The sequence below is a fragment of the Drosophila rhopaloa genome, unplaced genomic scaffold (genome assembly GCF_018152115.1).
Source record: "Drosophila rhopaloa isolate 14029-0021.01 unplaced genomic scaffold, ASM1815211v1 contig_2, whole genome shotgun sequence".
NCBI lineage: Eukaryota > Metazoa > Arthropoda > Insecta > Diptera > Drosophilidae > Drosophila > Drosophila rhopaloa.
The window spans coordinates 19,509,581-19,523,844 of record NW_025335083.1 but is presented as its reverse complement, the minus strand read 5'-3'; the positions used below and the strand labels follow the sequence as shown (position 1 = coordinate 19,523,844).

General features: G+C 39.0%; 2 protein-coding genes across 2 annotated transcripts; one reads left to right on the top strand and one right to left on the bottom strand.

Moving 5' to 3' along the window:
• Positions 1–2,295: 2,295 nt before the first annotated feature.
• LOC108037221 (probable ATP-dependent RNA helicase DHX35) lies at positions 2,296–4,811 on the top strand. The gene is made up of 5 exons (XM_044460210.1): positions 2,296–2,478; positions 2,534–2,625; positions 2,685–2,778; positions 2,833–4,580; positions 4,697–4,811. Exons 1-4 carry the CDS (start codon positions 2,350–2,352, stop codon positions 4,552–4,554), a joined length of 2,037 nt encoding a protein of 678 aa, XP_044316145.1. The 5' UTR covers positions 2,296–2,349; the 3' UTR covers positions 4,555–4,580; positions 4,697–4,811.
• Positions 4,661–7,880, bottom strand: LOC108037227 (estradiol 17-beta-dehydrogenase 11). The gene is made up of 4 exons (XM_017113750.2): positions 7,349–7,880; positions 5,665–5,782; positions 4,922–5,519; positions 4,661–4,865 (listed from the first exon to the last, which is right to left on the bottom strand). The coding sequence occupies exons 1-4, from the start codon at positions 7,502–7,504 to the stop codon at positions 4,763–4,765; spliced, it is 975 nt and encodes a 324-aa protein (XP_016969239.1). The 5' UTR covers positions 7,505–7,880; the 3' UTR covers positions 4,661–4,762.
• Between the last annotated feature and the right edge of the window lie 6,384 nt (positions 7,881–14,264).

Here is a 14,264-nt window from a genome sequence, read left to right as displayed (position 1 = left end):
TCGAAAGGAGATACGCATGCCAAGAAATCGCTTATGATTTTACATAGCTATCCAAAAGTATGCTACGACTTAATATTTTAGTAAGCGAGTCAAACTTCGAAGGATAAATGGCCAAACAGGATGAACCATTTTTTATAGCATACTTTTAAACTTATTTTAAAGGTATTTCAAATCGCTAGAGATATTTCGATTTTTCATATAATTAGGATGTGTTAATAAGGTGATCAATATGATTTCAACAAATTGAAAAAATTAAACCTTTTAAGTTCTCTTAAATTTTTTAAATAATTATCAAATTTTAATTTGTACATTTTTTTTTTGTAATATTTTTTTTTGTGTAGTTTGTGTGTGCTGCATTCGAGTTGCGACTTTGCCGCCATGCCACATGCATCATGAATCACGCAAATTCGAGGCACGCAAAGACAATGACGGCGGTCCCCGTTCCTAAACCCGCCACGCCCCTTTTCGCACCACTCGCCTGGTGTCGAGGACGCATAACTCCGGCGTTTGTAATCAGGGTCGTCATCGCGAAACTATAGTTATAATAGATACAAAATTTACCCTCGCTGGCATTTCCAAGGAAACTTTGCTCGTAAAAGCCGGAATAACAGTTAGCATTCATACCGCCCATTGGGGTCTATGGCATTTAGTCAGGTGTCCTAAGATTGGGAGAATTGGAATTTGGATCCCGGCAGTGAAGTGCCGACAGCCGAATGACAGTAAAACACTGGCCTTGAGGCCATCTATTAAAATTTATACTCAACTAGAACCGAAATACCACACCAGACAAGATATGCACTGTACGGAAATGTGGGATTCCCATAACCATATAATGTAAACTAATATCCATTTACTGTTATTGATTAATTAAGCTAGAACGGAATTGAAATGATGTACAAATTGACCAATTCATAAATATGTACACACAAAAAAATATTTATTTATTTTTTATTTAATATTGAACATATTTAAACAAGCATGTAAAAGTAAAAGATCTGTAGCATGCTTTTGATACCTTTTTAAAAGTTATTTTTGTGGAAATATTCTAGAAACTTTTTAAACTTCCAAATTTTAAAAACTCTTTAAATTGCCCTTTTAAAAATCTGAAACTTGGTAAAAAGGATGATTAGTAAATACAAAGAAAATTTGTAAATAAGTTCAAGAACGCTTTTCTCAGTGCACTTTGGTATAGGGGCTTTCTGCGAACGGCGGTGTTGACAAACTGCTCGTCGAGTTTTTGGCTTCGACGACATTGCTTTCGCTTTGGCGACTTGGCGCCTCGTCCTTGGCATGAAGTTCGTCGCTGGCCTTTAATTAGCTTTACTCGGATTACTCATACGCCATGAGGTCTGGGGCCGGGCCGGGTCGGTATTGTTTCCATTGTTTCAGTTTCAGCACTGGCATGCGGATGTGGATGTGGTTGGATGGTCAAACGTGCATGTCGGGCACGTGTTCGGGTTAAAGTTAAAGCGAGTGGTCTTAATGTCAGGGTCAATGCAGGCGACTTGCATGTGGGGTCGATTGGTTGACAGGGGTAAAGGGAACACCCCTCCCCGCAATATTTGAGGCATATAATACTCACTGACGTTGCATAAATCAAAATATAACAAAATAAAAGGGGAAACAAAAGTTCGGTTTACAATGTGTGTTTTGCTGCTCGAGAGAGATACAATATTTATTCAAAAGCAATTGACCGGGCGCTTCTGTCGGCGACAGCTGCACACTCGGGGGACATAGCTGACACACACACGTGGCTACCAAACGGCTATATAGTACATAATGAGTACTATAGCTTATGCAGATAATAAAAGTGGCCTTGCCACTGGCAATTAGAGTTATTTTCACTCGCAATAGGGGACATGTTGGTGCTGCAACGTGCCCACAAATGGCCCAAACATGTGCATGAATAATACAGATGAACGTTAAGGACATTACTCAATTGTTGGTTTAGAGAAATGGGAAATCAAGGTAAATTTATCGTGCGAAAGTAACTTACATTACAGGAGTAACAATTGCAAATTATTGTTTGTAAAAACATAAATTATTGTAAGCAATAAACTTTAATCAATTTAAACTGGAAAGTTACTGAAAATTAATTAATGCGTGCAATTTAAACACTTTATTTAGATTTATTTATTGCCCTAATATTTAAATATATTTCCGAGTGTCATAGCAATAAGCTTCAAATTGGTAGTCGATTTCCCGCCAAGAAAGTGTGACCAGTCAGTTCTAATTGTGAAATCCTACCCGGCTTATAGAAGCGTCTTGGTATTTAAAGTGAAGAGAGCAGCGTTTCCAGCTGTTTATTGAGTTTCAAAACATAACTTAAATATAATAAATTATTGAACAATGTCTACTTTTAAGCCGAAATTCTTGAAACCGGATACAGACGATGCAATTTCAGATAACGTCGGCGGCGATCAGCAGTCCTCAGCCTTTGTATTCAATGCCAATCACAATCTGGGTCTTGTGGAGCAGGTGGGTGCACTTTCATTGTTTGTGAAATAAACAAACTAATTTCAATTAATTCCAGAGAGAACGCTTGCCCATACGTCAATATCGTGAACAAATTCTGTATTGTTTGGAAAAGCACCAGGTGGTAATTCTAGTGGGTGAAACAGGCAGGTTTGTATAGAGTCACCAAAGAAGTCCCCTAAGTTTACACTTTTTTATGTGTTTTCCAGTGGCAAGAGCACACAGGTACCCCAGTATTTGTACGAGTGGGGCTGGCATTCTAAGGGACTCATAGGCATCACCGAACCCCGGCGTGTTTCCACCGTAAGCAATCCTATATCATCCGTGTATATCCAAAATTAATAACTCACTTTTCAGGTTACCCTGGCGAATCGGGTGGCCCAAGAACGCGGTGAACTGGTGGGCGATACAGTGGGCTATGTGGTGCGCTTCCTTGAAAGGATAACCGCGGAGACCAAGATCAAGTTCATGACCGAGGGCATCTTGCTGAGAGAGCTCCTCGCTGATCCGTTGCTCACTCAATATGGCGTTATCATCGTGGATGAAGCCCACGAGCGGAATATGCTCACCGACATGGTGCTGGGTCTGCTCAAGAAGATTCTGCGCAAGCGGAGCGGCCTCAAGCTCATCATTTCGTCGGCCACCATTGATGCGGGCTTCTTCAGCGAGTTTTTCAGCTGGCCAGGATCAGGAGAAGTCAGTGTGAAACTCAGCATTGAAGGACGCATGCATGCTGTGAGTAATTTCTACATTACCGAGCCCTGTGCTGATTACGTCAAAGAAACGGTGGAAACGATCTGGAAGCTCCATCAAAAGGAACCGCCCGGCGATATTTTGGCCTTTTTAACCGGCCAGGAGGAAGTCCTGGAGGCATTGGATCTCCTACGAGAATACATCGCCAGTTCAGAGAAGGAAAATCTAAAGGTGCTGCCAATGTACGGAAGCATGTCGAGTACCGATCAACTGGCGGTGTTTTTTACCCCACCTAAAGGTATTCGGAAAGTGGTACTGGCCACGAATATTGCAGAAACGTCTATCACCATTCCAGGCATAGTTTATGTCATAGATTGCGGGTACGTCAAGGTAAAATGGTACAATCCCAACACCTGCAGTGACAGCTTAGTCGTAGTTCCAGTATGCAGGGCTTCGGCGATTCAAAGAGCAGGACGAGCGGGACGTATGCGTCCAGGGAAGGTCTACCGTTTGTACACTAAATCAGACTTTGATGGACTAGCTCCTCGGCAGCCACCAGAAATGCGACGCAGTGAAATGAGCGGAGCTGTACTCCAATTAAAAGCTTTGGGTATCAAAAACATACTGCGCTTCAACTTCCCTTCGCCACCACCGGCACAGAATCTTCTGTCTGCTTTGGAAGGACTCTTTGCCCTGGACGCTATCGATGAGCAGGGCAATCTGACCAAGCCGGTGGGTTATTTGCTTGCCGAGCTGCCCTTCAGCGCTATGCTTTCCAAGATGCTCTACGTTTCTGGGCAGATGGGCTGCTCTGAGGAGATCATAACTATCATTGCGATGCTGCAAGTGCAATCTATATTCTCGCGACCAGTTTCTGCCGTTGCCCAGCAAAGTGGACGCATCGCCCATCGACATTTTGAGGTCGCCGAAGGGGATTTCATTACCCTCTTGAACGTGTACACCGGATTCGTGGAGGAGGGCATGACGAAGGAGTTTTGCGGCCAATACTACCTCATCTATAGAAATCTTAAAAGGGCCCACGAGCTGAGAGAGCAACTTATTACTTTAGCTAGAAAGAAGTATGGTATTCCTATCTTCTCTTGCAAAGGCGATGTAGAGACGTTGTGCAAATGCATCACGGCCGGCTTCTTCACTCAGGTGGCTTATCTGCATCACTCTGGAGTTTATCGTCAAATTAGCAGTGGCACCGAACTGGCCATACATCCAAACTCCACGCTTTACACATTGCCCCAAGCGCAGTATGTGGTTTACGGGGAATTGCTCCAGACGACGAAATTGTTCATGAATCACATTACAGTGATCAAGAGGGAATGGTTGACGGAGCTGGCTCCACATTACTACCAGCAAACCACAGTGCGGGATTAGCAGGAAACGAAGTATTAGGGATACAAGTAAGTATATTATTTATGGGACGATTAGATGCTGTATAGTCCAATCATTTTGTAAATAAGTTAAGCCTAAACTCAAACAATTCAATCGATTAATTTAGTTTATTGTAACATTATAGATAAACGCCTCATAAAAACAACTTAAGCTTAAAGGATGTGATTCTGGGACTATTCTCTTTTGGATCCTAGCCAGCGGCCACACGCCCTCGACCCTGGAACAACATCATGGACTCGGGACCGCGGATGACACGTGACATCAGCTCCCAGCACATTTTGGCGGGCAGAAGACTGAAAAATAACGTGGTCAATTACCTCATATATGAATATATTATTAAATTACTCACCATTTAAGTGGAGTAAGCAGGCGTATCGAGTTGGGCAGGACGCACCACACCTCGTTACAGCGGACAGCATTCTCGATACGATCCGCTACATACTGCGGCTCCAGCATCGGCATCATTCGTGGACGCACCCCCGAGAACATGCCGGTATTGATGTAGTACGGACAGATCAGACTCATCTGGATTTGGTCATAGCCATGGGCCTTCAGATCCGTGAGCAGACTTTCGTGGAAACCAATGCAGGCATATTTGGTGGCCGCATAGTCACTGCAACCGTAGGTGCCCAGCATTCCAGTAACCGAGCCCACCGTCACAATATGACCACGATTATTCCGCATCATGTGCGGAAGAAATGCCTTCACGGTCCAGTAGTGCGAGATTATGTTGATATTATATGTGTTTTGGATGACTCGATCGTGCAGCTCCCAGAAGGGCTTACAGCATACGATTCCCGCATTGTTTATTAGTATATCCACCGGACCCACTTCCTCGGTCACCTGTCTGGCTCTCTGGTAGATTTGCTCCCGATCTGAGATGTCCACCACATAGCCCTTGCAGTCGTAACCATGTTTGGCCAACAGATCCACCGTTGTCTTTATAGCTGAGCGGAAAAATATTGTCAAATATTGTTTAGCTAATCAAATTGTAAATGTAACAGCTTTCACTTGCTAGCGGGTTTTTTGACCCGCTCTGCAGAAGCTGTGACGGACTAATTAGCACGATGGTGCGATTTCGCAGACGACTACCTTCTTGATTGATATCCCAGATGACTATGCGGGCTTGAAGTTTAGCAAAGTTAAGTGCTATCAAGCGACCAACGCCTCCACCTCCTCCTGTAATGAGCACCACCTGACCAGAGATGTCCTGTTTGTGGGAAGAAAGTAGTAATATAATATTAAATATTAAGTAATAATATACAAATATTAATTATTACTACATGATAGTTGTAGTGTATGTTCATATGATAAGATTAGAGGATTGCTGTTGTCAATCTAATAAACAAAACAATAGTTTATTCAAATATCCAAATTAGTTATGCTAATGATTTTTATAATTGCTTTTCATTACAATGCATTAATTATCCTAAGTAAAAGGTTGCTAAAATTGTTTTTGATTTTTTTTATGTTTACACCATTTTACTTTATTTTCATTTTGTAGTCATAAACTGTAATATATGTAAGCAAACCTTTTTAGCATACGAAAAAGGTGCGACTGCCTTATAATGGTGCATTTAATATGACTCGTCCATTTTGCATAATTTAAAATTTTTGTTTTGCAAATGACTGTCTTGCAACATGTGCTTGAAGTTGTGTCGCAAATATGACTTCAACATTTATTTCGTTGGACCCACAACAAAGTTCAATCAATTTCAGCGGAGTTCATTCCTCTACAGCAGAGCATATCAGTTCCATAGTCATACTGCAGGGTAGGAAAATTGTTCAAGTTGTCTGCTAGACAGATCACAACTTTTTCTTTTGGATTGCTTGTAATTTATATATACTTTTCTATGCAATTTGTTTTTTTGGTGTGCGTGGAGCGTGCGCTTTGCAGCAACAGCAACAATGACTAAGGAAAAGGCAAGGTTTTGGATGAAGAAAACCTTGTTGTCATACTAAGCTGGTTACTGCTCATTGGACTGTCAAGTCATGGATATTTTTGGCCAGAAAATGAAGATGCGTTTAACCGTGGTAAACATTTATCCCAAAAAGATAAATAGCTTAAATTCAATGTCACCCTTGGGCTTGGTTAATTGAAGACAAAGCTCCATAAAATCAAATTTGCCTGCAAATATTTAAACAAATATTTTAAGTGCCCGTTTGGTAGTTCGAATACACAAATTCGTATCTTAGGTAAAGTCTGCCAAAATGTAAAATAGAAGAGGGTTCATTCATGAAAAGCCAGCAAAGCGTGTGAACAAAATTGTTTACCAACGAAGCACATCAAAACAAAGCAAAATGTTTGTCCAAACGCTTTTAACGACTATTTTATAACGCTTGCAAATGAGGTTCGTTAAGTGAAACAAATAAATTGGAAAGTTTTTATGCTGTGTGTTAATAAAAACAAGATAATTTTTTTCGTTTCTGATTGTTTATTTTAAACAGAGAGTACCAAAACTTCGAGTCTTAAACTTTTATTGTTTTTAAAAAAGCGAATATGATTTGTTTTTATTACCACAAAACTGCGCGTGGCTCATTTATGTTTGTGAAATTGCCAAAACTGGCAGTCTGCAAAAGAAAAAAAAACAAAAGAAATGACTTTGAGGTAGCTCTACCTATGATTGATTTCAAGTGGTTACTGGAAGCTGCTTTAAAAATGTTGATTTTTTTTGTGGGTGTCTTTTGACTTGTTGTGCAATCAACGCGGCCCAGGGTCAATCAAGCAAAGAAAGTCTATCAAGTTTAAAATAATTTATACATATTTCCGTTTTACCTTTAACTTTCTAAAACGCTGCGGCAGCAGACTATAATACAACGATTCCAGTATGTAGAATATAGATTTAAAGGTGAAAACTATCAGGTCGAGGAAAAACAGATAGAAAGCTTTGAGCGGATGATCCATGTGCAGAAGTCCCGGTGAAGCAGTCATGTTTGAAGAGTATTATTTCACGCCCTTGGCAATTAAATTGGGCGAGCACAAACGTGCGCGGGAGTTTCGATTTGGGTTCGGATTATATATTCCTTGCGCATGCGCGGCTGGAATGACTGATTAGGGCTGTGGTACACCACGCAAATGGCACTCGGCATGCACAATTTGATCACTTTTAATGGCGCTTAGTCGTGCATGTTAATGATCTCGATCCCGCACAAATGCAAATGTTATTCACTGGAATTTCTCTCTTCCTATCTGTCCGTCTCGGGTTTCGATTCGCACGACTTAAACTTTATGCTGGCCTTAAGCACTCACGTCCGCCTAGGCTGAAGTCACAATACCCACTGAACCACCGTATCCGTCTGGCGAAAAACCAAAACCTCGAGCCCAGACCAACGCTGTTTCTATTTTGTTGCCTTTTTCCATTATTCGAGATTCACATTCACACAATGGTAGAAGAAATGGTCGGCGGCATTGGCAGCATAAACCGAATTTGAGCACTTTCTTAATTTTGCTTTTGCTCTTTCTAGCCAAGCAGCTGTTGGCCAACTCGACCTGTTTCTTCACTCATTTTATTGTCTTAGTCGGTGAGTATTTGATTACGTTTTATGCTGATTTCGCTTCCATTTGCATGCTACATTGGACATTTGAAACATGTAAAAACAGTCTAGACCAGCTCTTTAAGGCGATCTTGCGAACATAACAACTCAATCAGTTTGTAAAAAACATATTTCACTAAATTAATATTTTTTTTTTTTATAAATTTTTAAGTTGTATTGTTGTCACCTTGGACAAAAAAAGTAAATAAATAGAATATATGTAGAATAAATGGAATAGAATCATTAATTAGAAAGGATTTATTTTATAAGATACATTTTTTTTCAAAATCATCACTATAAAATTAAAAACCCAGATTTTAATCTTGCCTAATAAACTATTTGCATGAAATTTTAATAATCCCAAAATATATGCCCAAAATGTACCGGTTTTTATAAAAGTACCGTTAAGTATGCAATGCTATCTGAACAACCAAATTATTTAGACAGATTTAAACGGCAACGTTTGTCGTCGCTTCAGGTACAACAGTACACAGTTGTTAAGATTTAAGATCAGTATGGTAAATGCAAAGATAAGATGAGTAAAGTAAATTAGCATCAGTCAAGAAGATACTTTCATTTAAGAACTCTGGATGGCGCCTAAACACTGGTTCTTTGATTTGAAGTCACCTAACTAAAATGCTTTTTTAATCGTGAACTGAAAATAGAACAATGGCGTCAATCAAAAGCATAATTTCTATACTTTAATCGTTTTAATTGTGTTCATTATTTCATAAATTAAACTAAATAAAATATGCCGTGTTTTTATATTTGTTTGAATATTAATCATAAAATTTGTGACTTTTTGTTTTTTAGTTAAATTTTCTTATCTTCTAATTATTTTCATGAAGTGTGCTACCTATGAAGTAGTTATGTATGTGTTTATTGATTTCGTTACTTCTTTTGTTTAAGTATTTACTCAAATCCCCTCAAGTTGGTCAATAAAGTCTCCAACTTTATGAATACTGTTTAGGTACTTTATTGAAGTTTGACAACGGCATCTATTAGTAAATTGAGTTCTAAATTCATAGAATTAAAAAAAAATTATTAAAAACTGATTTTATAATTTATTTTTTCCGTCATATTCTCATTAAAAAGAAGGTTTACCAAATCATTTTATATTTCACTCTGGAAACCGTTTTAAATAATCTATTGTTTCTATTCCTTCTTTATCTCCTAAATATATATTTATTTAGTACATTATTGGCCTTATTAATATATCTGATCGTCAGGAGAGGTTGCAGCATCACCTGCTTTATCGATACCGATTCCAATCAATTTCAGTCACGCGGCAATCGTCACGCGGCCAACAAAACTACCGATATTTTCGCCAGGCGCCCAGAAACCCGCAGTGCGACGTTTCGACCCTATCGATACGAGCAATCCGACGGATACACACAGTCCCAGTCCCAGTCGCAGTCACAGATACAGATACACCCATACACACACGCACACACACAGATACAGAGAGACGGAGCTGATTTGGTTTCTGCTTCTTTTATTCGTCGCAACTTTGGTTGGTGGTTTGGTGAATGGTGCTGCCTGCACTTGGATTTTGCCGCACCACTCTGGCCCCCGGAACCGTTGCTACAGTTTATTGGTCGGCAAGCGTTCGCCCAGTGCCTGCATTCGAACGGCGAGAAAATCTAGAAAAAAACTTCAAAATTTGTGTTGGTCGAATGACACAAACCGCCCACCAGGCACTCAGGAATAAATAGATGGTGTTTGCCCTCATATAGTTGGATGGTGGCTCTTATTGGCTGCCGTCACAGCTGCTGCCGCTCCGCATTTCGTGCGCACACACACAAGGACACGAATGCCTCATGGACGCCTTGTATTGTTTGTATACCCTTGCGGAGGGTATTCCAATTTCTGGTCTCATATTTCCCACCCCAAATTTATTTGTCCATTCTGCCATGCGATTTACCCTCATGGTTTTAAACTACTTTCTATTGGGTTCTTTTATATAAACACAGATTAGCTGAGAAAATCGAAGATCCGCAGACCGTACTAATATATCCTATATTTATCATTTATAGAACTTCTTTTAAATTTGATTAAATTAAGACAATAATAAACTATAGTTTTTGTTTTTTTGTTGATTATATATTAAAGTTATTATTTTAAAAGAGTTTATTAAAACTATATTTTATAATATAAAATTCGACATTTATATATAATGTATGGTTTGTCAATATACAAATCCAATGAGAAGAATAATTTAAATATTTAGTTATAAGGCAACACAACAAAAAGTTGGAGTTGTTTTTAAGGTACTCCTGTTTTACTTAAAAGCCCATCTGTATCACAAGGCAACCATAACTTTTTACATCGATCTAACTAATCATATAACCTAATAACATTTTTATGTTAATTTCAAAGGGTATCTCAACTGCGACTTGCCAATTTAAATTCTCTTTACGTTAGTGATAGCGGCCAGGCCGGTGTCAGCTGTTTACTGTGACTGGTGCGACAGGCGCAGACCAACCAGAAATGCTTTAAAGCGGGGATAAAGCCATTACAGGCCAAAGTGGCCAGAATGGCCAAGTGGCCCTTGGCCAGCCAAAAGAACAGGGCAGAAACTCCGAAAACGATCTGATGATGCCCCATTCGATAAGTCGCAGTAGAATCTGCAGAAGAAAAACATGTTCATCTAGGGCGAGGGGGGATACCTTTCAATCCTGTTCCTCAATTATGTGGGTGGAGTTCGTATTTCATGTGGCATTGGCCATTGTTTGGCCATTGCATTCGATGATAGGTCCCGGGCCTATTGGCAATCACAATTGTAATTGGCCTCTTGTCTGATTGACTCGACCGCCCGCCCTTCCAACCCTTTAAGAACCCCCCAATACCATGACATAATTGCCGAGCTGTAATCGTGTGTATGTTGCAGGGCGCAACAGGTGAGTCTTTGGGGTCTTACGTTGGGGCCCTGACTGGTGTTAGAAAAATGCGGCCAGCAGCAAACCGCTCTCGCCGACGCAACACGCTCGCTCCCCGTTGGCTGGCATTAAAGTGACTTTTTTTCAAATAAAATTTTGTGTAGTGCGATTTGTTGTATCGCGCGTCCGGTAACAGGCGCCCAGGAAAAATAGCCAGCTGATTGCCGACATTTTTGCAGCCTCAGTTTTCTTTGGCTCGTGTGGGTGCCGAGCGGGACGGCTATAGTGTGACCGGCGTTTTTAGCATGCGCCAGAGCTAGATAGCAATAGTTCGGGGGGGAAAGCTATGTGCTGGTTCATGTCTCCGCTAACAGTTTGGGTTCGGAATGCTTTCGCAAGCTCATTTTTCTCTAGTAAAACTAAAATTTTAAAATATTATAAATATTCGTATTTACATGTAGTTTTTTAAAAAATTTGGAATGTTATCCGGTAGATATCGGTAGATAATCGGAGAACTATATAGAGGTCATTCTGGGAATTGGGACAAGCTACGTAACGTACCCTCCATGAAATATTAAATATATATTTTCAAATATTTTTATAGGATCTACATACGCTAAGAGAAGATAACATTACAATACACAAATCAGTACATATTTATCGTATTTAACGCGATTTAAATTTGAAATAAAATAAATAGAAGAACCCTTTTTATTTTACGGGTAACTGGTATATAAAGAATCTATGTCATGATTATAAATGACCTTTAAAAACTAACGATTTAAACGAACTATTTATAAGTATGCCGGTTTTTTAAATATACCCCATAAATGACGCAGGATGTCTGTTGTCACTTAAAGAAAATTCGTAGAATCTACGAATTCGATTATTCTAAAATATTCACGCAACTTGTTATGATAGGTTATGACGCAGGTTTTTAGACAGTTTAAAAGAAAACCCCCTAGTTTATGTTCGAAAGCGAAAATATATGGGCCCGCTAATCAATTATGGCGTTCCGTTGATTTTGTGGCTTATGAATTTTTAGGTGGAAAGCTCACACCCAAATTAATATTTATTCAAGCAAATACAGAGGCCACGCGTATTAACAACTGCAAATATTTAACGCATCTCGAAGTTGATAAACCAAATTTTATAAACTGAAGCGTAGACCTAACTTTATGAATTGTATGTGTTAAGGTCAGGCGGCACAGATGATAAATGGTTCCATTAGCTATTTTTTGTTTGAGTTTTCAAATAATCAGGGGCACTTGTGGCTTATATGGGAAGTTGATTTGATGGGCAAAGGTATTTTTAAAAGTGTCCAAGACATTCTAATTCAACGCAATTAATCTTATTTAACTTTATTAGTTAACACATATAATTTGATTTAACGCTAAAGCAACAATTACCGCATTTATTTTCCAAAAATATTAATTTTTTATTATATTTATGCAGTCATCAGTAAAGCATTGACGCTTCACAAAATCAAAGCGTGGAATCAATTTAATTTAAATTGGTATAAAGCTTTTGTTTTGTTTTTGGCGTTTGCATGGGATTACACATTTATTCGTCTTCGGTATTATAAATATTAATGAAATATTGCTTGATATGTTTGATTCACTTGTGCCCAGTGTTTGAAATATAAACCGATGAAGTTGGTTTCGAGTTCCCAACCAGTTCTGAAGATTTACACATGACCAAAAAAAAAGAAGATTAATGGCGTGAGCTTAGATAATGAAAAATGTCAGTCATGATATGAGCAAAAGGTGCAATGAACCAAAGTGATAGAAAAAGTATTATACATAAATAAATTTCGTGTTGTTTTTTATTGATGGAACATTTTGCAAATGACCACGTTTTTGAAAATGATTGATTGGGTCATTAAGACATTAGGACTGGACATGAAGGAATATGTTTTTTTGATATTAATGTAGTGATATAAATCAACATAAGAGGAATGTTCTTTTTATATTTGCAAGTTTTGCATGTTTGTTTGCTCTAATAGCTTATCCATCAATGAACCTTAAGAGGTGAATCATGCAGATGATTTCTTGAGTATTATTAAGCCATTGATACCTTTTCCGTATTATACCATCCACCTCTTGAACGACTTGACTACTGGGTATAATGGCTCGAAATATTTGGGTTCGTAGCGGAACCAGTCACATGCTGCTTAATGGTTCTGTCACGTACCAAGATGAGGCTGCGGCAACGTCATCAAGTGGCTTATACATTCACTTTTTCGCATCCGCGTTATCGTATCGCCGGGCGAAAAACAACAAAGTTGCCGCGCGATTCAAGAAGTGCTCTTCATGGTACTGGTAACTCGAATCTCGTACCTCGTACCTCGCACTGGGTACGCAAATGTTGTTGTCGCTCCGCTCAAGGTTGAGGCAAACTGGTATCATCATCCACATCCACATCTATATCCACATGATTGTGGCCGGGCTGTTGTTTTTTTGTTTTTTCGCCAGAGCCGCTAAACTGTTAAGAGCAGTTTTGGCTGATGCGAGATTGTGGCTCAATGTGGTCGCCGCTTGGCACGAGTCGCCGTGGATTAATTAATACCCATGTCCATTTAGCCGCCGAAGATGTTCTTGGGGGTCGAAAAACAAAACAAACTAGAAGCCTTTCCCTTGCCACATAAATCTAGACGGACAGTTTTGTGCACTAATAAAAAAATATATATCAAAAGCTACTAGGTTTAATGTAAATTAATTAATTTTCTACAGTTTGGTTTTCAAAAATTAAAAATAATAAAAGATATGGGTAACCATTTAGATTTTTAAAAATATAACATTTATATTTAAGTTTACTTTTAAAATCGGATTCCTTTTTTAAAAGTCTAATATTCTACTCAGTAAATTGTGCATCCACATCCTTAGAAACCAGTTGCACTTAATTTCTATATTTAAATCAATCCTAACGTGAATTTCTAAAATTTTAGCTCCAATTTTTAAGAGTGTGCAATTGCCCTTGAACTGATGCCAAAATCGGGCAGATCAAAAGCCAAACACACACGGTTAATTCTGTGTGGGCCTAACATTATCTGCGTACATTATTGTAAACAATAAAAATATTGTTAATGACTGTGCGGAATGCACTTAGCACTTCTTCAACGTTTTACATTTCAAACTGGCTCGTTTCTCGGTCTCCCCATTGGTGTTTATGATTTATGAACAATTTCTAAAGTGCACTTGTTTGACCGCAGACAAACAACAAGTTGGACAGGTCGTTGTTTGTGTTGTTGTTTTTTTTTTGATTTTCAAAATGTAATAA

Coding starts and splice junctions, on each gene's coding strand:
- LOC108037221 (XM_044460210.1), top strand. CDS start 2,350: ATGTCTACTTTTAAGCCGAAATTCTTGAAACCGGATACAGACGATGCA. Junction 2,479..2,533: donor ATCTGGGTCTTGTGGAGCAG/GTGGGTGCACTT, acceptor AATTAATTCCAG/AGAGAACGCTTGCCCATACG. Junction 2,626..2,684: donor CTAGTGGGTGAAACAGGCAG/GTTTGTATAGAG, acceptor TGTGTTTTCCAG/TGGCAAGAGCACACAGGTAC.
- LOC108037227 (XM_017113750.2), bottom strand. CDS start 7,504: ATGACTGCTTCACCGGGACTTCTGCACATGGATCATCCGCTCAAAGCT. Junction 5,520..5,664: donor CTGGGATATCAATCAAGAAG/GTAGTCGTCTGC, acceptor TTTTCCGCTCAG/CTATAAAGACAACGGTGGAT. Junction 4,866..4,921: donor CTGCTTACTCCACTTAAATG/GTGAGTAATTTA, acceptor GTTATTTTTCAG/TCTTCTGCCCGCCAAAATGT.